General features: G+C 42.8%; 1 protein-coding gene across 3 annotated transcripts in view; it reads left to right on the top strand.

The window, feature by feature from the left end:
- The window catches only part of SMPX (small muscle protein X-linked), a 49538-nt gene that overhangs the window by 17680 nt on the left and 5368 nt on the right, over positions 1–26490 (top strand). For 2 of the 3 annotated variants that reach the window (XM_036912828.2, XM_036912830.2), the window contains exon 4: positions 2441–2589. In XM_036912828.2, coding sequence (XP_036768723.1) covers positions 2441–2575 — 135 coding nt within the window. In that variant the 3' untranslated portion in view covers positions 2576–2589. Of the gene's footprint in view, positions 1–2440; positions 2590–14309; positions 14675–26490 lie in introns of those variants that run through there. The other variant, XM_036912829.2, reaches the window with a different exon arrangement.

The following is a 26490-nucleotide window of genomic DNA, read 5'->3' as shown; positions in this document are numbered from 1 at the left end:
TTGAAGAAATGGAATCTGATTCCTATTATTTTTTAAAAGATGAGAGAAGATTCACTTAGGAATACACACCACCACTAACCCCCTTCTGGAGTCAATATTATAATATCTACTTCTTCGATATATCCACTTAGAATATTCCATTATATGTCATCTTACCAAATGAAATGCTAAAATTATTACCTTGAGAAATAAAAAGCACAGGGCATTGTTTTAATAACTTGAAAGACAAGTGCCTAATATTAAATATTATCATTTGTTATTTGTGTATGTTTGCATAATAAATCTTTGCACATAGACAGATAACCACACACACTGGCTCTGTGTTAAATGTGCTAATAACGTAGCATACTTTGATATCACAAAGAATGAATGTGACTACTTGGGAACTTAACAGAAGAAATTGGAAACATTGTTCTCCTGCATGCTTCTTTATTAAGGTCTACACAACTAACAACCGTGGGAACGATTTATAAGAGAGGAAACATTTTTCATTTCACCACTACATATATTTAAAAAAACACTACTTTATAGCCTTGTTTAAACTTTCTTTCCAAAAGCCTAGCAAGGAACATTTTGGAATACCTGGTCCTCCAAGTAGATGTTTAACAGTTTCAATTATTGCTTGTAAATCTGCATTTATAAATAATGAATGTGCATGCATGATGAAAGGAAGCCAGTTCTATGGCTCTGTACGTTGATCCGAGGAAGCAATATTTCCAGATATTCACAGCAGGTACAGTCTCTGTTTATTTTATCATTTTGTGTGGGTGACACATTAGCATCTCATCAGCACTGTGCCAGATTCAAAGAAAATGACTATGAAAAACCATTAGCTCTTAGTAGGACAGCACCTTGATATTTTTATGTTTCTGTTCATTCCCTCAAATAAGCAATTTAAAAACACTTCCATAAAAAAACACTTCCACCAAATAATTCGTCAGAGTTTGGGAAGCTTGAATACTTACTCCCCTTTGCCTTTAGGTTCGAGACAATCTGAGAACTAGACGCACGAACTAGATGGAGGCCAAAGCACAGAATCAGCTTTAATACCAAGTGGCGGGCTGCCAAGTTAGGATGGCCACACGTACGGGGACGTAGCGCTGGAACCAGGGGCAAACGTGCGGTTTCTTATTCCCTTCTCCCGGAACTGTGCCGGTTCACTCGCTTGTTGGTCGAACAGAGGGAGCTCTGTCAGTCTCACGTTGGGACTGTTACTTTGGGTCCTCCAAGAAACAGACCCAAAGATGGCATTAGACGTGCAAAATATTTATTGGAGAAAACACCTTTAAGGAAAAAAGGGAGGGTCGGGAGACCACGAGGCGCGTGCAGGAGAGTGGGACAGAGGGCTGGGCAGATGGAAGCTCGTTGGCCTCAGCTTAGTTCTAAAATCTCCAACAAGGCCCTCCCCGAAGAGTCCCAAGTCTCCCAGGAGCGGGCCCCGCCTTAGGCTTCTGTGGCACTCAGTCATTGGCCCTGAGCAGCCGTGGGAAGCGTGACCTCAGCGCGGTGATGGGCGGGGCGCAGGGTGGAGCAGCTGGGGCTGTCATTCAATTACTCGCTGCAGGAAACTGATCCCAGAGGCGTGCTGTCACGGCTGCCGCGGTGATCAAATGTTCCTCCAAAGCTTTCCTTCCAGGGCAGCGGCAGTGCGCCCTCCACCTCCAGCAAATAGGAGGCGTGAACTAGCAAGCAACCTTTTTCTGTAATGAGTAAGGAGTTGGAGTTCTAGGAGCCACACATGGCAGCTGATCTTACTGTTTTACAGTCACTGTTAATATCTGTGTTTGGTGTATGCACACAGAGGTATAGATTTGCCACTGTGGTATATTCCCGGGGTTAATCCACTGAACTACTAGTATGTGTGTGCACTTCTGTACCAGGCGTTTGGAGGAGCCTCAAAAAAAGTATAGGATATGGTCCTACCCTAAAGGAGATTTTGCTTATGTCAGTGTAAGTTAATGCTTCCCAGAGACGTCACAGGAACAAAGGCTGGCAGCCACCTCACCCCAAACAAACAATTCGAAAATTCCTGTACTAAGTCATTGTTAGGTCCAGCTGTGATAACATTCTACAAATCTCTGCTGTTATAGGCATATTATGATCATATGATACCAAATTAAATTTAATTTTATAAGATGCTTTTCTTGGAAACACAAATCCTTCTAACTAGTGATAATTTTAATTATCTAGTGCTTTCATAGTCACATGGAAATCACTTGTTTTGTTCCTCCGAGTTTATTCCACATTCCTCACCCAACTTCAGATCTTTTGAAACTCTGAGGTGTCTCAACAGCACAAGAGAAAGTCACTCTGCTAGAATGACACTCTGATACTGTTCTTGCTTTGATTTTTTTTTTTTCTGGTTCATGTCCATAACCCAGAGAGACAAAATGTCTTTTTCAGGGAGCTAACCTTTCTTCTCTCTTTTCTTTCTCTTCAGGGTGCTCCTCCCACCTCAGATGAGGAGAAGAAGCCAATTCCAGGAGCGAAGAAACTTCCAGGACCTGCGGTCAACCTATCAGAGATCCAGAATATTAAAAGTGAACTGAAATATGTCCCCAAAGCTGAACAGTAGTTGCAAGAAAAAAGGTGAGTAAAAAACTATTTCCTGTGTCTCAACAAGACCACTATAAAATGGATTAAGGAAGCCTTCCACAGAAGGAGTCTGGCATTCCAGAAGTGTTGATTAAGTACCAGGGCCTTCTATTTAGACAGTATTTCTGTGCAAAGGTTTCTGGTATGTAGAGCCGAGTTTTGGGGCCTGTCTCATTCCATAACCAGTTAGAGAGGCACTGAGGTTGTTTGCCTGCCATCTCATCTCCCTTCTGGTCAAGGAAGGATAGGGTTGGGAGAGGTAAGATGCTTGGGAAAGGGCATTCGAGGAGCATTTTATCTTGGGGTCCAGGGAGCACTCCCTCATCCCATGCCTCAGTTTCTCTACCCAGATGCCACAAAGAGTGATGAGCTTTTCCTGAACGGGTGATCCAGAGGAGCCAGGAGCTGAGTTTAGAAGTGTAAAAGGGGTGGAGAGCAGTTCAGGCCTTGAAACCTGTAACCCAGGTGTGTGTAAGGCAGACCAAGAGGACTTGGTAATGACTCCGGATGTGATGAGGGGAGGTAGGTTCAAAACTGTATACTTGCTGCCCCCCGGGGAGGAGGCACTGCAAGCAGAGCCTGTGACCTTATTTTCATTTTAACTGTATCAGTTCAATAATGGTCCCCTGGTGAGGGCTCACTGCTGCCCTCCATCTGCAGACCTGACACCTGTGGATTGGCACAGGAATTCTGCCAGCAGGGGGCGTGTGGAATTAGCCCAAGTCCATCTTTCTTTCCAACTCTTTTCTCCTGTGAGACCCCAAGAGTAAATGTACTTCATTGAGCAAAATTACTGAATCCCACCATGTACAGTTTGTTCCATTTCTTCAGCAGAAGTTTACGTTTAGAGGAGAGGCACCTTTACTGGGAACATGAAACAGGTATTCATCTGGCTCATTGTCCATTCGTTCGTTCATCTACTCACAGATGTATTCAGCCAACAGTTATTGAACATCTGCCATGTGCTCAACACTAGACACATTTACTAGTCACTTACCATGTGCCAGATACTGTGTGCTAGAGCATTATGTCCATTGTTTCTGTTAATCCTTATGATACCCAATGACGGCTATCATTCTTGAGATGACTCGTATAGAGAGACTGATTTCCCCCATCTATCAGGCATCGCAAAAAGGGGTCTGGCTTCCAAGTTAGTGCTGTCACCTACTTGTTATACTTCTTCACCCCTTCCTCCACGGCTCCTTACAGAGGGACTGCACACTCCCTGTGCATGTTAGGGTGAGATCTTCTGACTACAGAATGGCGGAGGCAAGCAGAGAAGGGGACCCTACTGTGTCTTCTCCTGTACACATAACAAAGAACACATTGTTTTGTGAGACAGTCCTATGTGTAACAGCAATGTTACTCATGTCACTCTTAACTTACTAGGACATGTGCAAGTTAGTTTTGCCTAAATGATTATAGTGTAGAGAAATAGAGGAGCCATTTTGAGTTAAAATAATAGGACAGTATTTAGTGTTTTCAGCACAGTTACATAAAAGAACACAAGAAGAATAAAACACAGTGGAGTCTACAACCACAGAGTGAATCCCAGGAACCTGGACAGGGACAAAGGGACATGAACAGGTACTGACCTGAAGCGTGTCTATAAACACTTGTTAGTGTTTCCAACAAAGTGCAACACATTGATGGCTAAGCATCGTTATACTCAGTCCCGCATGTGTTGTGAAGCTAAGATGAACATTCCAATATACTTAACTGTAGAAGCTGTAGAACTTTCTCGTGAGAAAGCCTGGAGAAGGGAAATTAGCTTTGTGTAATATTTATTATCATTACCCAACCAAGGCCGTTCACTTAGACACATGAGTTTTTAATGCAAACTTTACAGAGTTTTGCTTTTATGAAATCTGTGTCGACCTAAATTTAACCCTGGCTCCAGTTTCAGAAGAACTTGGTTTTGAAGATTCAAAGTTATGCTGTTTTAAAATTAGCACAGAGAGGCTCTTGCAGTGTTATTTGGCAGGGATTCCGTAGCCTCAGATCTATGGTTACAGTAATGGGGAACAATATCAACTCAATAAAATATTGAAAAGGTACCAGAATATCCAGAACAAATTTTTGTCACGCATTTTCTCAGAGAAGACACTAATGATTTTTCTCTCCTGAACAAATTCCAGTAACAAAAGCCACTCAGAGAGGCCTGTTTTTCCTTACTTACAGGAATGTGAAAACCTAAGTTGTCAGGGTAATTGATCTGAATTCCAAATGAATACAGTCATTGTTTTAAGCCAAGGAATGATCTTTACTTCTTGTAGGAGAGGTATTAAGCTGGTTTGCTCTTGATTCATCGACTCTCTCCTACAGACATGTCAGATTTTGAGAATTCCCTGGGCATGGTTTGTGGTCACAGAGGGAGAGCATTTCTTAACATTGATTGATTCAGTGGACTCATGAGCAATACCCTGGACCAGCCATCATTTAGCTGCTCCCTCATTGGATATGATGCCTGTCTTCCTTCTGGGACCACCACTTTGTCACCTACCCTCACCATGCACTGTTCAATGATCTGATAAAATAGATTGTCATCTGAAGTTTGAGTAAGTCCATAGTGTCAAATGCTGTGAAAGCCAGGAGGCTGAAGCCTCGAAGTCCAGTGTAACTACTATTACAGTACTTGAGACATGTAAGATGGAGGAGCATCTTCTTCCAGCTGAGATCAACACCTTCTTTTAAGTGGGATTTCAGATTCTTTTCATGTCCTGTGTCATGGCTAGAATTGCTCATGGAAACTGATTAAAAGCATTATGGGACGAGAATGAGAAAGGCCAATGACTAGCTAGTGAGGGATTAGGAATCAAGGCTTGCAGCAAAGGACTTAGGGCCTGGACGCAATCAGAAATCAGAGCCAGGCAACACCGAGGCAGCACATACTGACTCAAGAGCAAGCAACACAGGAGGGCACCAAAGGGGACCCCAGTCCAGGCTGGAGCAGGCACAGGGCATGGGACAGGTAGGGTGTCCTCAGGATTCTCCTGGCTGTGATACAAGGTAGCCAAATGGTGATTTAAGCAAGTCCAGGGGCCAGATCAGGACCAGAGGCAATGTCTGAAAACCAAGAGCCTTCTGACATTCCCATGCCTGCTGTTTGCTGCATGATCAGGAATCCCAGAAGCCACTGTCAGCTTGCTTGCTTGGAGCTGCAGCCGTTGCCCCCTCAGACTTCATGGACAGGGGTCTGGGAAGCCTGGAGAACTGCTCAGGGGTGGTGTCCAGCTGACTCTGTGTCCATTTCTGCTCCCTCCCAACTCTCAAATCAGACCATGGGTACCCAGTAGAGAAGCTCTCTAACTAGCTTCTGTACCATAGGCACTTTCTTCATTCTGTGCTAACACATACAAATGTTAGCCTTGGTCCCTGCTCTCAAGAGACGTAAGTCTACTGGGAAAGATAAAATACTTCAAAAGGTAGAGGGCAATGCAGCACAGTGATTCAAGATATCCAGTGGCTGTTTGTGACCCACTAAGCAGGCAGCAAAGACAATTGATGTTATGTCCTATGAGAGGGGGAACTCATGATGATTTGGGGTCAGGGACAATGTCAAGGAGGCAGTGGGATGAAATAGTTTAACAGAGGCTCAGAGATAGCCTCTGGACACATGGAATGCCCAGAGCATCCTTAATAGACCAGCCTGGTGAAACCAAACCATTCTAGGAGTATACTTCTTAAACTTTGGGGTAGAACAAAATAAGATCCCACAACTTGCTCACAACACCTCTTCACTTTTTCCAGTGGTAAAAGAAGTCAATAATAACAAAGAATTGGAGAGGAAAAAATAAGTATCAAAGTGGTAGCAATGCAGCCATTACAAGAAAAATGATTAACAAAGGTAAACCCTAAGAATAATTCTACACTTATGTTAATGAACATAAAGAGAGTAGCAATTGAAAGCCCTGGGTCTGATGAAGCAGTAGAAAGAAATTATTCGGAAGTTGCAGGAATTCCTCCTGTCTGTGTTGGACATTACAACACGGCCACATGTGTGGCAGCCAGACTTCATGATTACGTACTGAACCAGGTTTTCAGAAAAATGCAAAAATTTAGAGATTCTTAGTAAGTCACGTAGTAGCTTTAGGCCATGTACATTTGTGGAAAATTCCATGAAATTAATCTCTATTTGCCCTTAAGAACTGAGGAAAGCACTTGCATTTTTGGGTTGGAGTGTTTTGAGGCCAACCAGTGGGCACTGGACCAGACTTTAAGAAACACTGCTCTAGGTGAGAGTGAGTTGGGATGTGTGTACCCAGCATTCCCCACCACATGTACTCCTGGGTACTCATATGCAGCCCCACAATCTCAAGTTAGTCTCTGTCCTATACCCCACATCCACCAGGCAGCCCCAATTCTGGGTTTTAGAAATTTGAAAAGAACCTTTATAATGCCCTGCTGGGGGAAGTGTATCTTCTCCCTCCAGCAGTCTGCTCCATTCCAGCAGCTTCTGTTTATGCTGTCACATGACTTAGCAAAGTGGTGTGTTCATTTTCTTGTTTACATCATCTTCATGATACCAGGATAGAGCTCCTTAAAGGGTAGGGTGCATCTAATAGATCTTGAGCATACAAGGCATGTCTGTAGAATGTCACTAGTGACCTGAGCATAGCCAGTCTGGTGTCCCCTAGAAGTATGTTCTTGGAGACTTTCTACATCCTTGTATTCTCAGGGAGATTACTACTTAAAAGCAAGACTAGCTGTTCTTACAAGAGCTGAAGGTAACATTGCTGGCCAGTAGAGAGCTCAGAAATTTGACACTAATTCATTGATTATAACTACTCTTCTGGGAAATGTCAAGTTTGGCTCATATCCCCCCTAAGGGGAGAAAAACATGTAAAACCAGAAGAAAATAATTTAATTTTCAAGAGTTCTTTGGCTTTATTTTTCAAAAAACATCTATGTCCAGATAAGACATATTTATCAACCAATCATCCAGAGAGATGCCATCTCTGCTGGAAGAGAACATAAGGTGTTCATTTCTCTTAAATGTTAAGCATTATGCATCACCAGCATTCCTGCTGATTCAAGGGCTAATTTTGAGAGCGTTGGCGGGAGGGCATATTGATACATCCAGACACTTGATGAAAAGTGCATTTAGCACTTAACAACAGACCCCTAAAATACATGAAGCAAAAATTGACAGAACTGAAGGGAGAAATAGACAATTCAACAATAATACCAGGGGACTTTCAACAATGGACAGAACAACAAGGAAATTGTCTTAGTCCATTTGGGCTGTATAACAGAATACCACAGACTGCGTGGCTCATAAACAACAGAAATCTTTTTCTCACAGTTCTGGAGGTTGGGAAGTCTAAGATAAAGTTGCCGGCAGACTTGATGTTTGGTGAGGCCCTACTTCCTGGCTCGTAGGTAACCAGTTTCTCACTGTGTCCTTACGTGGTGGAAGGGGTAAGGCTCTCTAGAGTCTCTCTTATAAAGCACTGATCCCATTTATGAGAGCTCCATCCTCCTGACCTAATCATCTCCCAAAGGCCCCACTTTCCCAAATACCATCACATTGGGAATTAGGTTTCAATATATGAATTTTGACATAAATAGTCTATTGCAGAGGTAGCAGACTTGAGCAATATTATCAATCAACGAGATCGAATTGACATCTCTAGAACACTCCATCCACCTAACAACAGAGGTGTACACGTTCTTCTCAAGCGCACATGGCACACTGTCCAGAACAGGCCATATGTTAGACCATAAAGCAAGTCTTCATAAATTTTAAAAGATAGAAATAATGTAAAGTATATTTTCAGTATGACCCCCACAGTGGAATGAAATCAGAAATCAATAACAGCAGGGAGTTTAGGAAATTCAGAAGTTGTAGAGCTTAAATAATACACTCCTGAATTACCAATGAGTCAAAGAAAAATCATGAGGAAAATGAGAAAATACTTTAAAATGCAAATACAACATACCAAACTTGTGTGATGCAGCAAAAGCAGTGCTTAGAGGGAAATTTGTAGTTGTGAATGCCTGTATGAAAAAAGAAGAAAGATCTCAAATCAGTAACCAGCCAATCAAATCAATATAAGCAGCTTTGTATTTGGGAAATACGCCCTTTATCAACTTAGGGTAAATTTAACCAATATCTACATAAATGGCAGATGATTGAATTGATGTGTGGATGGAAATATCATCCCTTTCAAATGGGAAGGTGCAATAAGTTTTGAAAATGTTTTTGTATAAACACCATAACAACATAACAGAAGCTGGGAAATAAACACTAACTGCCCATAAGATCACCATTTTAGCATAATATTTTGAGAGCTTCCCTTCCAGTCTTTTCCTCTGGGTTTACATATGGGATGCAATGCAACAAAGTTGCCAGCAATGTGGGATTTGGGGTCATGCAGACTTGGTCTCACTACCTCTACTTTTGCAATTTTGAGCTCTATGTCTCCATTTCCTCGTTTTACAAAGAGCAGAAAATGGCGTTTCCCTCACAGTCTAGTTGTGAAGGATTAGGGAGATGTATTTTATAACTGTATCCAGGCACAGCCCCTGGGATGTGGTGATTACACAGTAAATGGGAACTGGTTTTCCTTTGCTTTTGTCTTACTTAGCGTCACTCACAGCACTTGTATGGTTTCCTGTCTTGCTTTTTCCACTTTACATTTTCTCCTAAGAGTATTTTTTTTCATGTTGCTTTGCGGCCTTCGGAATTAAGACGATTTATTTCTCATAGTCTTTGACTTATGATTTCATAACCTTTTCCCTAAGATGGAGGATTACTTTGTTGTTTTATGTAGAATTAAAAAAATTTTTTTTCCAAATGTTTTCTCTGTGATTTGCTGGAATTCTCTTGTCCTCAATTTCGAAATATTCCTTTCTTTAACCCAATTACAGAAGCTCTGTTCACTTTCTTTGAAAGAAATGGTTTTCTGCTGAGATTTTTTCCCCTTTCTCATGAAGCCACGTTTCTTTTGATTTGTGATGCCCTTTTTTTTTTCTGTTCTGCTCCTTCCTCAGTTAGGATAAAGATGCGTTATTCAGTGGTTCTGAACTGTGTCAAGGTTTTTATTCGTTTGTTTTCCTGCCTGGTTACAGCCTGTGTGGGTGTAAAGTATTCCTGAGGGTGAACGTGATTGTGGCAGCTGCTTTAAGAGCCTCTCCACAGCAAACACACAGAAGCTACCGGGTGGTTTCTGTTAAAACAGAGATCTGGAGGGCCTAGTGTATGGATTCTCAGGAGGAAAGTGGAATTTGTGAGAGCTTTCCTGGAGCAGGCCTGAGATCAGAGATGCACATCTGCTCCAGCTAGCTTGGCAGAAGGCAGAGGTGACTGAGGACCCAATTCTGTGGAACCTTGTACACCAGCGTGCAGATTTCCATGGGCTGAAGGACACTTACAACTTAGCATCCCAATGCAGTGGAACTTACCACTCTATCTCAGTGGTTCGGTGGGGAGCAATGTCTGGGAGCTCCTTGAGTTGTCACAACCGCAGGGAGGTATGGGCTGCTACTGTCATCTAATGGGAAGATGGCAGGGATGCTAGCAAATGTCCCACAATGCCCAGGACAATTGCCCTACAACAAAGAATTATCAAGCCCCAATGTTAGTAGCACTGAGAGTAAGTGATCCTGATTTATCTAGTTGAAAGATTGATGTCAGGACCAACCTGTTGCCAACCTTCCTTTCCAAGCAATCAGTGCATTGCAGTTTATAGAAATTAAAATATCAATAAAAAGAAAATAGTAACTGATTGCTATAATATTTATAATGTCTTCACAGTAAGCAAAGCCTTAGGAGTAAAGCACTCAAATATGATTCTTTTGTCAGTTGGTAAACTAAACATATTTATGGTATATATAGAATATTCCTGAGTTATAGTATTAGGCCTTAAACACAACGTTTTTTTTGTAGGCTATTTTTTTCATTTCAAATGTATCAGAGAGCAGTAAGTTATCTCAGCAGCTCATCAAATCTTTAAAAATATTAATGTTAAGCATTTGTACTCATGAGCACCAACATTAATGTCATCATTTTATCATCACCGTTCACAGTACCATTTATTGTATGCTTCTGACATGCCTGGCACTGTGTGTGGTGCTTCACATGCATCTTTTCATTTACTCCTCATGCTGACTGCATGGGCTGTACAGTATGATGCCATTCATTTATGGGAGGAGAGGTGGCTAAGGGAGTTTATGTAACTTGACCAAGGTCACCCAGCTTGTAAGTCACAGAGGTGAGATGCGAACTGTCATCTGTCATACTCTACAGCCTGTCCCTTTCATCAATTTCATCGATTGCACTCTCTAAAAATGTTCTTTTAGTTGTAGTCTTCTGGGCCTTGCAGAAATTTCATTGCATTAGGTCAGAGTGAAACAAGCAAAGGCGACTGCAGGCACTGTGGCCTCCACAAACAGGTGACACCACAACTCTGGCATACTGGTTTATCCACTCATTCTTACTTTCATTTATACAGTCACTCATTTGTCCATGCATTCATGCACGCATTCATTCAGTAGGCATTTTCTAAGCATAAAGCATGCACCAGGTGCTGAGGATATCCACTTAGGGAATTCAAATGAGTCAGATAGAGCGTCTACCTGGGTTTAGTTGAATGAGCAGAACACTGTATGGAGGCACAAATAATTTGCTCCTTTTAAGGGTCTTGAACAAGAAGAAGGGTTAATATCCATAAATATCAGAGGGAGCAGGAAAGAGAGAGAGCCTGAAAGGCAAAGGCAGAGACAAAAAGGAAGGGAGAGGGAGGAAGAGGAGATGGGATGGAACAGCAGCGCCCGGATGACATAGACCTGGCCCAGTGCTGATGAACTGCAGCAGAGGAATGCCAGGCCTCTGCAGAGCCTGCCTTGGCCCTCCGATAAGGGAGGGCTTGGCAGCCGTCTTGTACCCAGGAAGCCTTTTCTCTCATTCCCTCTCACGCTGTGTGCAGCCCACACAGAAAACTGGGGAAGTGAATTCCAGGCAGTCTGATCAGGCTTGGCTGCATCGTGACAAGGCTGCTCGTTTCAAAACCCCCTGCGCCCCCCTCCTCACCACGCTGTGGCATTTGAGCGGGGAAGGAATCACAGGAGCAAATCAAGACTTGCCCATTTAACCTGTACTCCCGCGCCACCACTCCCTGCCTGTGACCTGATCACTCCTCACCCTCTGGTTGAGGGCTTTATGCACATGGCGAGGTGGTGGCTGCGGGAATCCCAGGCAGGGCTGGTCCATTGGCTTCTCACTGAGGGAAATTGCTATTAAGCAGTCAACAGACTGGAGTCGCTTTTGTCCAGGCAGGTGGCACAAAGACTGTTCAGAACAATTCATCTTGACTGCTGGAAAAACAGCAGAAAGCAAGTGGGTCCTACGGCCTGAAAGTCCTTGGATGCCTTGTGTAAAAAGGCCAGTGGCGCTTCCTTCCACTCTAGACCTGCCCTGACATGCAGCAGGCACAGCCGGACTCTTAACCAGTCATGCACGTTGTGCCGACTTGCTCTTGCCTCACATGCAATTCTGGATACAAACCAGAGGAATCATGGCTGCCCTTTAGCTCCAGAGGTAACAATTAGTTCCTGAAAACTTACCAGACAGGTTTATTAAATTCTGAGTGTTCAAACATCCATGTATTCAGACTCAATTAATTTTCATTTCCTAACCATTTTGTACATGGGCTACTTGGAATTTACCCTGACTGAATTAACCTTTCTCTCACAGTGCAAGTTAACAGCACAAACAGGATTTGAATAGGAAGGATTAAAGTGCTAGAATAAATCCATTCATTTAGCAAGTGAACATCTGTGCACTTCCTATGTGCCAGGCGCTAGGAAGTTAGAGGTAGGCAATCACATCCCTCAGGGCACTCATTCTAGCTGGGTAAGGATGTGACAGGGGACATTAGCATATAATGGCTGCAACAGGAATGTAGAGGAAACAAAACACAGCCTTTTGAGTAAAGGTGAGGAAGATTCTAGACCGGCCATCAGAGAACAAGTATTCTACTGAAAGAAGGTCGAAGAGAATAAGCTGTAGGGTGATTCGGGCACAGGTTCATGCCCTGGCTTTGCTCTTTCCTTGGTCAGGGATTTGGTATCATTGTTCTATATCTTTTTTGGAAAAATTAGAAAAAATACCTACCTCACAGGGGCGAGTGTGCTCCCCACCCTAAGGGCCATTGAGCAATGTGTGGAGACACTTTTGGTCGTCACACCTCAGGGTGGATACTGTTGGCCCCTAGTGGGTAGAGGCCAGGGATGCCACTAATCATCCCATAATACACAGGACAGCCTCCACAAGAAATGGCAGTAGTGCTGAGGTGGAGACACACCGAGTCACACCATGTGTGTGAAGTCCTCAGCACACTACTAGCTGTTGGTGTTACTAACGGTGGCATGTGACTACTGGAAGGAACCTGCTTTAAGGCCCTGGGCACCGGACATGCGGGAGAGAGAGGCACACATGTACACTCCACATCCAGCTACGTCATGTACTGGTTCTGTGACCGTGGGCAAGTTCCTGACCACTCTGAGCCCCATCTGTAACTAGGAATGATCATACCAGTCCTGAGAGGGAACCATACAGAAAGTGAGCTGACGCTGATGGGGCACCTGGCACCAACTGGCATCCCTTTGTTGTCTCCTCTGCCCTCTGCTCCTTCCTTCTAGGGGCAAGGGGGGCTTGGTTGGTTTTTAAATGAAATACTCTCAGAACAGCAGCTATGCATATTTCCCCAGAAAACATGAGAAAGCTCACTGGAAATGAAAACCCGTTAGTCTTTGACTAATGTGAGCTCAGTGAAGCACGTAAGTATCCGGGAGGATCCCTTTCTCCGTTGTCATCTACCTTGAATCTTTTGAGCTCAAGCCAGTTCTTGAGCTCATTTCTGACCTGCAAGTATCCTCTTTCTCCTGGAGAAGGCACTGCAGTTCCATTTTTCAAAATCTACCGCAGCTCCTGTTTCCCAAGCCCTTGTCTCGAGGCAGCAAAATTACATTTCACTGGAGCGCTTGCGGGTTTTTTTTGGGCTTTGTTTGGGCGAGATCAAGAGATTTCTGCTCCCCTCCCCGGCCATTTTTAACTAGGAAACATGTCTGGTTTGTGGTTTCTGATTTTTCTCTGAAGAAAATCAGCGTGAGAAACATTGTGAGAGTCAGGCTGCCATTCCCTATTAGCAAGGAAAAGTGAAACAATGGTTTCAGACTCCATTTTACTGAGCATTTCAAACGGGCTTGATGGCCAAGAAGAAGCATCTCATCTTCGTAGCAATCTTTTCTACACAGACTACATACTGTGGGAGTCTGGTAGAGAAACTGAAACAAGATCAGGGTCAACCTAAACAGAAATGCCCTGGGGGTCTTCTCTGTGACATCCTCTCCCAGCTTACCTCCCACTCACATCCATTACCACCTGCGAGCACTCTACACGAGTGTTTTCTCCTTCTTTCTGACACTGCTTGATTTGATAAGTAATGTTTACTCTGCAATAAGACTGAAACAGGTAGGCAATCATTAATAAATACAGATGCCAAATAACCTGGCAGCTTAGAGACCGAAATGGCCATTTAAGGGGGCATCATGAACTGGGCGATGAGTTAATAGAGGCTTATTTGGAGTTTTATGGTAAAAACTAAATCTCATCTTTTAACCAGATGCTAAGAGTAGCAACAAGAGCAATAGGCCTTTGTACTTGATTTTAAGAATTCCGAAGTCCTGCTGTTTTCATTCTCTCTTTCAAGGCTCACAACAGTTCTGTGAGACAGAAGAAAAGAATTTGCAATTCATTTTTACGTGACTTCCAAGTTCACACACGATGGAAGACTGTGGGATGTACCATCATCTTCCTCCAGAGGAAGTTCATTTTAAGACTAATCATTAATTAAGCCTAGTTAAGTCCATCTGAAGAAAATGGGTGTGGCCCCTTTTTATCAGAAAGTGGATCACTACAAAGTGTGCAGCAGATGCCAACGAGAGGTTAGTTACAACCCAGCCATGGGCCTGGACTGAACAGATAATGGCTATGCCTAAACCCAGAACTTTTTTTCTGACATAGAAAGATATCTAAGATTCATCTACCCACTTGTAGCTCTAAATATATTTCAAAGGACAGGTACTATCTCAATTTCCATCTCTATCTACTGTTTTCTTGCTGCCTAATTTTAAAAAATCATACTGTATCCTTTATACACACATAAACATATAACACACACACGCACAAACTTGATCCTCAGGTTGAAATGTCCTACTTTCAGAAAGACCAGTGGCAAACAAATGGGCCTGGGGGAAAAGTTCACTATAAAATGTCCCTAAAGGTCAAATCATCACCCTGAAGGTCAACTCTTCTGGAAATCTCTCCACTGTCACCAACAGCCCAGAAATGACATCCCAGACTCCCTGCAGAATCATATAAGAAGTTTATTGCTGGTTATGTGTCAGGGAAGAGAGAGAGCCTGGGAGTCATTCTGAGCCACATCCAATTCAATTATGGGCCGATTATAGACCTACTTCCACTGCCAGGAGCAGGCCACACCACCAACCCAGCTGGTCTCGGAGCCCCTGGCTGGCAGGGACTCCCAATGCATGGGAAGAAGAGCTCATGGCCCAGATAAGACAAAACAGATGATAATTCTCAGAGACCAGCACAGATGGCAAATGCGAGTGCATTGAATGACCCTGAACCTCACTATCTCACTGCCATCCCTTTATAATTGACACCAGAGTCAGTTTTCCCTCCTGGATGGCACCCTTTCTCTCTAGGTGATCAAATGATGAAATGCCAGGAGGTGGGAGGCAGGGCTTCACTCCCGTGCTGAGGGTCAGCTTACAGCAATCCTGCAGCCTTGGCCATGGTGGTAACTAGGTACACAGTGCCTGTGTACCTTCATCACCACTGACAACCTCACTGAACACATGGCAGTTAAAATGCCAAGAAACTCAAGTTAGAAACTGTGTTAGGTAAAAATAAAGCTATCTCTATTAAAAATCAAAACAACTTTGTGAATTTTGGCTGGCACTTCCAGCCGACTGAGATCATTTCTGGTCCACATTCTGGCATCCAACAGTGTAGTTACTCTTCCAAGCTGGCTTTGCATGTTTGACCTGACAATTTGAGAAATAAGCTCAGCCCCATCTTTAACTGAGATCTTGAGCGTGGGGACAAGGCAGCACCAAGGACAGCATCCTCGGGGTAGTGGCCAGGGAAACTTTAGATCGGTCTAGAGCAGTGGTTCTCAAACTTCCTTGTACATCAGCATCATCTGCAGGGCTTCCTGAAACTTGGATTGCTGGGCCCCACCCTCAGAGTTTCTGATACAGTAGGTCTGGGGTGGGCCCCAAAATTCACATCTGACAAATTCCCACAGGCTGCTGGTGCTGGTTTGGGGACCACACTTTGAGAACCACTGACCTAGCACCATCAAACTAGATTGTTTAGGTTTGGACATTCAAAATTCCCTAACTATCCCATCACCTGGTCCAAGTTTTACAGCTAGTATCCAAAGGTATATAGTGAGAAATTTGGTCACATTTTCTTGTCAAAATTCGGATACACTAAACATCAATGAAGCAATGATCATTAATGCTTATAATGGTGCTTCTAAGGGTCAGGCACTGTCCCAAGCACTTTATTTTGTGATTCTTGAATGAGTCAGTATACCTAAGAGCTCCATTTTACAGGTGAGGAAACTGAGGCACAGAGAGGTTATGTGACATCTCCCAAGTTGGCATAACTAGACAGTGCAGCAGCCAGGATTCAAGTCCAAGGTGACTCTTAACCTTTACCCTAGGCTGACTCTCCATGTGACAGAGAGGATAAGCTCCATGGGGGTGAACTGTATTGTATAAATTATGAGGGACAGTCCTAAATAATGGATGAGGAATTCTGCCAGGGGCATCAACTTACCTACCAGTCACTTAACCTCACTGATACAACATTAATTTCTGTAACTGTGTATTAATTTCTGACACTGCTATAGTCCAGGGTTTGGCAAACCAGGGCTCATGGGCCAAATCCAGCCCACCACCTGGTTTTCTTTTTTAAATAGTTTATTTTTTGGTGATTCTAGATTCACATGCAGTTGTAAGAAACAATACAAAGAGATCCCTGGATGCAGTGATTGGGAAGGAAGAAATCATTTTTTCCCAATCTCTATAGAAATACTCCTAAGGAAGGCCTCACCAAGTTTCAAATATATGTAGAGACCAAGAAGCTGGGTTTGCTAATCTTCATTCAAGCACACTGTTATGGACGTCCAGGTGGTGGAAAGAAAACACAAAAGAGGCTCTCAATTTGAATACTTTCCAAGTCCAATACAAGACACAGCTCAATACAAGGATCACAGCTACCTGGCTGGTTGATAGGCAACTGTATAGCTTTTCTCAGATATTATGATATAAGAACTGAAGCCAGTTGAACTCCTGGGCTGTCCAGCTTGGGCTTTGGGTGAGAATCACTTATTTTCATTCTAGTTATCTTAGTCCTGGAGTCAGGCTGCAGCAAATTGTTGGATACAGTGAGGCATCTGGTCCTCAGGACTGAGTGCCCACTGGGACCGCCTGCACTAGCCTGAGCCCCAGGTCTGAGCAGTTAATCCTTTGAGGGGAGGTAAGATTCACAAGACCCTCAGGTGAGTCGAATGTACAGCTTGGGTCAGAAAGGCTGAGGTAGAGGGTGTTTCTCAGATCCTCCCTGGACAAACCACACTGAAATCTTTCTTGCTTGGCAAGGTATTTCTTTGGTTGAATGTCAAGGTTGATGGGACACAAGTCTCTAAATGTGGGAAATAGCCAGGCATTCTTGGAAAGCTGTGCAGCATGGATGTGAAGTTACTCACAGGGTGATGCAGTGGTGAGCTATAGCCTCTCCTTGGGATAGGGTATGGGGAAGAGATACTAAGTTATCTATACTGCCATATGAGTCCAGAACAATAGCCATATTGGGCTTAGCTGGGGTGAAAGACACTCTGGTCCTCACTAATAAGTGTGTGCTGTGCCTCCCTGGTGTTGCGATGTGTGTTTAGCCAGCAATATGTAGTCATGTTCTCAAGGTCAGGAGACCATGAATGTTACTTGTCCAGCCAAGACCCATCCCAGTAGGGTCTCTACTCCCTGCTTTCCATGTATGTCCTCTACCCTGGAGAGTCACTTGGCTTTTGACCATGAGCTCAGCAACTTTTAACCCCTATCCCAATTCATCTCACTCTAAAAACGACAAGGGCTGCTGTTCCCTCCAAAGAATCCCAGTTGCACCCTTGGAGTGGCTCATTAAGAGGGCCGTCCAAATAAATCCCTACTCCATTGGAGTTTAACAAGTTCAGTCTCTGGGTATAAACATCATATGTTTCCAATATGGATGAATTGCTGTGTGCTGAACTGTTGCACTGTAAGCTTTGGTTACAGATCAGTCAGTTACGTTGGCCTGCTCTCACCAAGTTGGATCCATGAGTTCTCAGGATGCCAGGTCTCTAGACTCTGGCTACTCACCACTTCAAAAATGCCCAAAGCAGTATGGTTGCTGCAGTTAGGATCTGGGTTTTGACATAAAGGAGATGTCAACTTTTCATGATTCCCACCAATAATACCTATCCATTGATATAAAACATCAGAACTAGACTTGGCCTAAGGCAACTGTATTAGTTATATATTTTTGTGTAACAAATTACCCCAAACCCAGGAGCTTAAAACCATAATAAATAATATCTCAGAGTTTCGGTGGGTTGGGAATTCAGAAGTGGCTGAGCTGGGTGGTTCTGACCAGAGGCCAGTCATGACGTTGCAGTCAATATGTTGGCTAGGACTGGAGCCATCTAAAGCCTTGACCAAGCCTGGAAGATTCACTGTCAGGACAGCACACTCATGCTATTGGCTAGTTGGTGACCGCTGTCAGGACACCTTGGTGCCTCCCACATGAACCTTGCCACTGGGCTGCTTGAGTGCCCTCCCAACACGGCAGCCGGATTTCCCCAGCGCTCTAAGAGAGAGTGAGGCAGAAGCCACAGTGGCTTTTACAACATGGCCTCAGGGGCCACACTCACTCTCTGTCATATTTGCAATATGCTACTGATGACACAAGGCAGCCCTACTTGGTGTTGGAGGGGGCTATGCAAGGAATGAATACCAGGTGGCAAGACTCACTGGGGGCCACCTGGGAGGGAGGATGCCTACAATAGCAGCTCACCTCTCTGTTTCAACCAATAAGAAAACAGGCCCAGAGAAGTGAGGTTTGCCCAAAGTCATACAGTCCTAATGTTTTAATATTTGCTTTTCTTTCAACCCTACCAACCTTGCCACCCACAATTTCTTGTGTTTATTTAAAACACCAAATGTTGTTTATCCTTGGGGAGATTAGAAACATTCTTTTCAAATATGAAGCCAGCTTCCCTGATGTTTTTAACAGAGGAAGCCTTTAGAAACCAGACAACATACAATAAAGTGCCTAGTCTGACCCCTGGGGAAAGGCTTTTCCTCACTTCCTTGAGTCATGAGGGAGGAGGTGCTCCAAACGTGGAGAGAAGAAGGCAGAGCCTCACAGGGAAGGCAAAACTAGAAGTGAACTAAAAATGCAATGTCTGAGGGATACATTTTAGCTTTTGTACACTGCTCCCTCCTTGGTTTGTCCCCGTATTGGGACAGTTTTCCTGCTCTTTTGATTTCAGAGAGTGACAACCAGACCAGCAACAAGAAAAAAGAACACAAGAAACAAGAAAAAAAATGGAGAGGATCACCCAAAATCACACGAATGGAAGGGCCACCCTCCCCGGGAGCTGGTGTTCCATTCATTGAGATGCCAGGCAGTGATCCAGCCACAGGGACCCCTAGAAGAAGCACACACTTTTTTCCTGTAAAAACTTGTTTCTGAACACACACACACACACACACACACACACACACACACAGATTTTTAAGCACAAAACTGAAAACGGATACATTTGATCAGTTTTATTCTTTTCAGGATCCTCTTTGAAACTACCATCTTCTAAGAAAGACAACAACAAGGAAGAAACCTCTTGCATATTCGTTATCCTTTCTCAATCAGGTGAAAAACGACAAGGCCTGTCATCTTTGATCAAATTAACTAGTCAGGAGACACAATGACTTTCTCCCTGCCTGCCCTAGTTTGTCTAATGGGACCCACTCCCTTGCCCTCTGACACGCCACCATCTCTCCTGAGTTCCATTTATAGCAGGGCTTTATTAATGGTTAAATCGTTAGGAACGGATCTGTCTCCCTCCCAAGGCTTATTTTCCCTGTTCAATAAATTAAGCCATGGGATTGGAGAGACTGTCCATTTCTGCTCTATTTAAGCTCAGATTCTTCCTAGCCCACAGAATACTGTGAATTGACAGGTGAGAGCTCAGCATGAGTTCCTACTGCCTGCCGAGCAGTCTGTGGTCACGTGCGATTTGTCTCATATCTAGTTCTCCAAGTAATGCTTGTGTGGCCTGTGGGAATTGTCCCAAGCCCTGATGGAAGTCTGAGACCTGGGGCTGAAATGCTTCAGTGGGGAGCCCCTGGGCCTTTGCTAATGGTGAAGGGCCTCCTTTCTCAATCCTCAGGAAAGAGCCCTTGACCAAGTGGTATGAGTTTCTGATGTGTTTGGCCCCTCTCTTCACCTTAAAAGAAGCTTTGCAAACTCCATTCATCCACCATTTTTGTTGCTGTCACCCAGGTGACCTCACTGAACAACTGGAGCACTAATGGCCCACAGCTGTCAAAGTGACCTGTGCACTTCACTCCTCAGAGCCTTTTCTCACTTGTTTTTATTTTTTATTTTTTTATTAAAGTATTATTGATATACACTCTTATGAAGATTTCACAAGAAAAACAATGTGGTTACTACATTCACCCATATTATCGAGTCCCCCGCTATACCCCATTGCAGTCACTATCAGTGAAGTAAGATGCCACAGAGTCATTACTTGTCTTCTCTGTGTTACACTGTCTTCCCCGTGACCTCCACCACACCATGTACACTAATCATAATACCCCTCAAACCCCTTCTCCCTCCCTCCCCACCCACCCTCCCCCACCCCTCCCCTTTGGTAACCACTAGTCCCTTCTTGGAGTCTGTGAGTCTGCTGCTGTTTTGTTCCTTCAGTTTTACTTCATTCTTATACTCCAAATATTAGGGAATCATTTGGCACTTGTCTTTCTCTGCATGGCTTATTTTACTGAGCATAATACCCTCTAGCTCCATCCTTGTTGCTGCAAATGGTAGGATTTTTTTCTTTCTTATGGCTGAATAGTATTCCATTGTGTATATGTACCACCTCTTCTTTATCCATTCATCTACTGATGGACACTTAGGTTGCTTCCATATCTTGGCTATTGTAAATAATGCTGCAATGAACATAGGAGTGCATATGTCTTTTTGAATCTGAGAACTTGTTTTCTTTGGATAAATTCCTAGGAGTAGAATTCCCAGGTCAAATGGTATTTCTATTTTTAGTTTTTTGAGGAACCTCCATACTGCTTTCCACAATGGTTGAACTAATTTACATTCCCACCAGCAGTGTACGAGGGTACCCTTCTCTCTACATCTTCACCAGCATTTGTTGTTGTTTGTCTTTTGGATGTTGGCCATCCTAACTGGTGTGAGGTGATATCTCATTGTGGTTTTAATTTGCATTTCCCTGATAATTAGTGATGTGGAGCATCTTTTCATGTGCCTGTTGGCCATCTGAATTTCTTCTTTGGAGAAGTGTCTGTTCAGATCCTCTGCCCATTTTTTAATAGGGTTATTTGCATTTTGGTTGTTGAGGCATGTGAGCTCTTTATGTATTTTGGATGTCAACCCCTTATCAGATATGTCATCTACAGATATATTCTCCCACACTGTAAGATGCCTTTTTGTTCTACTGATGGTGTCCTTTGCTGTACAGAAGCTTTTTAGCTTGAGGTAGTCCCATTTGTTCATTTTTGCTTTTGTTTCCCTTGTTCGAGGAGATGTGTTCAGGGAGAAGTTGCTCATGCTTATATTCAGGAGATTTTTGCCTATGTTTTCTTCTAAGAGTTTTATGGTTTCATGACTTACATTCAGGTCTTTGATCCATTTCGAGTTTACTTTTGTGTATGGTATTAGACAATACAGTTTCATTCTCTTGCATGTAGCTGTCCAGTTTTGCCAACACCAGCTGTTGAAGAGGCTGTCATTTCCCCATTGTATGTCCATGGCTCCTATATCATATATTAATTGACCATATATGCTTGAGTTTATATCTGGGCTCTCTAGTCTGTTCCATTGATCTATGGGTCTGTTCTTGTGCCAGTACCAAATTGTCTTGATTGCTTTTGTCAATTGTTTTTAGTTGCCAGAGCCTGAAGTCAACAGACTTTTCAAAAAAAGAAAAAACATGAAATGATAAAGTCACTGCCCTACTGAATATCCTTCAGTGGCTCCCCATTACCTTTAGGGCCTGAATTAACTGGCTCAGACTCACCAGTTTTTTTTCCCATCTTGCATTTCTGCCCATCCAGGGCATTCCTTGCTCTAATCCTACTGAACTTCTCCCAGTTCACAGAGGTGTCATGCAGACTCTAGGCCGCTATGCATGCTTAGAATAGTATTTTCCAGTGTCCCTCTCTCCTCTCCATCATTAGCTGGTGAACTCCTAAGTGTCATTCCAGTCTCAGTTTAAATACTATTTCTGAAAGGCCTTTCCATAGCCCCTTCGCTGGACAGAGCATCCATAGCCTCCTGTGTTTGTCCTGCCACAGCGGTGCCCATCACCATGGATGAGTGGACTGCCATCACTTATGTTACTGTCTGACTTTCCTTCTAGATGTACAGCTCCATGAAAGGGGATACCTTATCCCCTTGTGTATCCACAGTGCCCAGTATATTTTCTGGTATATAATGCAACCAAAATAAAATCAGGTATTTTAGTTTCCACCTTTAAGACCCTTTAAGCACATGTAAGAACAAAGCTATATCCCAAAGGAACATAAATCCTTCACCAAAAATGGCCTGAAAAAGGAATGCAAATCTTCACCTAAGAAAGGTTTATATCATAAAACACACAGTAAAACTACCTAAAAACATTCTTGATTCATTATCAGCTCAAGGTTCCTTCATCCTAGAGTCTTCTTATCCCAAATACCTCTTCATTCTTTCCCCTAAATCCAATTACCCACAGATTGCTCCAGCCCTCCTTTTTTTCTTGTAAATTCAATTCTATTCTACTTGTTTCAATTACCCTCACCACCCATTTAGACCTCCAGCAACCATCAGCACCACAAATAGCTTGAAGCCAAGGTGACAAAGACTGAATCTCCCTTGGAAGGCAGAAAGGGGAGGAAGGGAGGTGCCGACTTGTAAGCTTTGTGTGGGTCTTTGTCTCAGAATAATAGTAATGGTGTACATTTACTGAGCACTTATATTTGGGAGGCACTTGATTAGATGCTTTAATTAAAGTTATTCTCACAATAACCTGTAAGCTTGATACTACTGTTTCCCTATACATTGGAAGAACAGTTGCTCACGGTGACACAGCTAGTGAGCAGGAGAGCTGAGATCTGAAGACAGAGTCTGCACTGAAATGTCTCCACAATAGGCACTAGTAAACACTGATTGGAGGAACAGACAGGGTCCCACCAGGGAAGTGGCTTTGGAGGCTGGCGAGAAAAAGGGTTTTAAAGCAATTTCTCTGATGAACTGATTGCAAAGACATGTCAGAGCTTTAGTTCATACTTGCTTAAAGAGGCCTCAAAAAGCCAGTGCAAACTTGGAATAGGAAAAACTGTGGTTAGGTAACATTGTTAGACTAGGAACAAGTGGCCATTAGACTGTTACAAGGCTAATTTAGCAAGGCAGGTAAATCTAATTTCCCAGAAAGGGCTCTTAATCTCATTAAAGTTGATCAGAAAATCACTCATATGTTTTATCACAAATGTCCCAGACGGAACCACTCCCCTCACACCAGAGCACACAGCTGTCCCAGCTCAGGTTGGGGATCATTTTCTTTCAGACGCATTTCTCAACCTCAACACTGCTGACATTTTGGCTGGATAACTCTTCGGGGTGGGGGCTGTTCTGGGTGCTCTAAGAGGCTTATAGCAGCATCCCTGGCCTCTACCCTCTAGATACCAGTGGCACCCCTATCTCCTGCTTGTAATAACCAAAAATGCCTCCACGTATTCCCAAATGTCCAACCCTGGTCCTCACTGGGAACCACTGCTCTAGACCCTTGACTATCCCAGTGTGGTCTGTGGACCAATGGAATAGAGTCTCTGGGAGGATTGCTAGAAAGGCACCACCTCAGGCCCCACCCCAGGCCTCCTGAGACACAGTCTGCAGTTGTACAAGATCCCCAGGTACTTCTTATGGATATTAAAGTTGGAAAAGTGCTTTGAGGCCCATGGTTCTCAACTTTGGCTGCACATCGGAGGCCTGTAGAGCTAAATACTGATACCCTCTCCAGAGACTTTGATGTCATTCATTGGTCTGGGGCTGCCTGGGCCTTGAGGTTTTAAAAAACTCCCCAGCCTTTTCCAATGTGTAGCCAAGTTTAAGCTCCTGTTCTGGGTAACTTTAAAAAAAAACCCCACCTCAAGACTGGGAGTGATATACAACAGCCTATAAACAAGACCCCACATCTCCAAAGTGAGGTTTATTTGCTGTTCATGAACATCCTTCATTGTTTACCTCACCACTTTTAAGATGATAAAATTAAAGTTCATTGATCATGGCTTCAAAAGGTAAAATTTAGCTATAACTTTTAAAATAATGATTGGAATGACTTGGGGAAAAAAATACAGACACTGATTTAAGCTTTCCTAGATAGCTTTTTAAAGAACAGCCATCAAAATCATCCCTCAAACTCTTGCTAATTTTCAAAATATTTCTGTCCTGGAGAAAAACCCCAAACATAATAGCAAACTCTATCAAGAAAATTGTTTGGCATGAAATGTACAATTATGTAAAGAGCCCATGCAAATTGGGAAGCAAAACACTAGCATCTTAACAGAGAAATGGATAAAAGAAATGAACTCAAAATTCACAAAAGTAGATGTATAATTAGTAGAGAAGCATGAGAAAATGTGTAGCCTCACTAGTAATCAAAGACATGCTCAATGAAAAAAGAGTGACCAATTTTCCTCTTAGGATACTCACAAAGACAAGCCAGAAAATGGTCATGAAACAGACACTCATTCCCACGACAGATACTGAGTATCTTCTGTGTAGCAGGTGCTATACTAGCGGAAATAATGAGGGTGGGGGGTGCTCAAGAGATGGATAAAGTTCCAGCCAGTGCAGATTTTTATGTCTCCCAACCCAGTTAGGAATTGATGGAAGGCATTCTAAAGAAACTGTTCATGTGGAAAAAGTTTTGTTCTTTTATGACAGCAAAACTGATTAAGAACCTAAGTGTCCAATAATAGGATTACGATTAAGTAAACTCTGGTGTATCCATCTGATGAAACACTATAGACCCTATTTGTGATATAATGAATGATAAGTGAAATGCAAATGGTAGAAAACTGGAAAAATGGCTCAGTAATTGAGTAATTCTTGAAAATGCTACATGGTACCATCCCCACAGCCAATACACATTTGTATCCTTAAAGCCCTAAGGCTAAGAAAATGGTTTATCTTTGCTTCAACCAGTATTTCTCAATTGTCTGACCATGGCAAGTTCTTCTCCCTTCCTATCCCCAACCTCTCTTTCAAAAGTGAAGCTTACTTAATTGTCTCTAGGAACTAGTTCATTTCTTACACAAATGAGAAATGAGGGTATGCTTGAGGATATGCTGGCATATACAGTACTATTTAAGAGCTATGTAAAAATAAAAGCCATTCGTGGGTATACACATATGTCAAAAAATTCATCAAGTTGTTCACCTAAGATTTGTGTATTTTACTTTAAAAAATATTAAAAAGAAACCCTGCTAAATTCTGAAAAGACAAGAAATAGTTTTAAAATTACATGTTGGTGTTCATTAGAACAAGTATTAAGAATGTTAAGTCAAATTATTGATACACTACAGATACATTTCTATATCAGTTGTTCATGCAAGATGCCTCTAATACTATGTACAGATTATGTATGCCCATTTTATATGAATTTTAAAAAAGAGTTTAGTGTAGGGGAAAGAGCTCCGGACAGGCTTTTAACCAGGACCAGCCATTAATTAGCTGTGTGACCTTGCACAAGTGATTTAAGCCTTTGGATTTTAATTTCCTAGTTTCTAAAATGAGGAATAATACTAAAACCCAAGTTCCAAGCATCTTTCTTTTTTTTTTTATTAAAGAAGTATCATTGATAAACAATCTTACATTGGTTTCAAATATACAATACAGCGGTTCAACAGTTATTATTAAATCCTTACCCCCTCTAATGTGGTCACCATCTTCAATGTAGTAAGATGTTACGGAACCATTAATTATATTCTTACATGCTGTACTACTGTCCCCGTGACCAAGCTATATTGTGAGTGTGAATTATTGTGTCCCTTAACCCCCCTCCCTTCCCCCCCCACCTGTCCAACCCTTCTCTCTTGGTAGCCACTAGTCCCTTCTTGGAGTCTGTGAGTCTCCTGCTGTTTTGTTCCTTCAGTTTTGCTTCTTTGTTATACTCCACAAATGAGGGAAATCATTTGGTATTTGTCATTCCCTGCCTGGCTTATTTCACTGAGCATAATAGCCTCTAGCTCCATCCATGTTGTTGCAAATGGTAGGATTTGTTTCTTCCTTATGACTGAATAGTATTTCATTGTGCATATGTACCACCTATTCTTTATCCATTTATCTACTGATGGACACTTAGGTTGCTTCCATACCTCAGCTATTGTAAATACTGCTGTGATAAACATAGGGGTTCATATGTCTTTTTGAATCAGGGATCTTGTTTTCTTAGGGTAAATTCCTAGGAGTGGAATTCCTGGGTCAAATGGTATTTTGATTTTTAGTTTTTTGAGGAACCT

This window comes from Manis pentadactyla, chromosome X, assembly GCF_030020395.1.
Source record: "Manis pentadactyla isolate mManPen7 chromosome X, mManPen7.hap1, whole genome shotgun sequence".
Taxonomy (NCBI): Eukaryota; Metazoa; Chordata; class Mammalia; order Pholidota; family Manidae; genus Manis; species Manis pentadactyla.
This window is presented reverse-complemented; position numbering and strand designations above follow the sequence as displayed.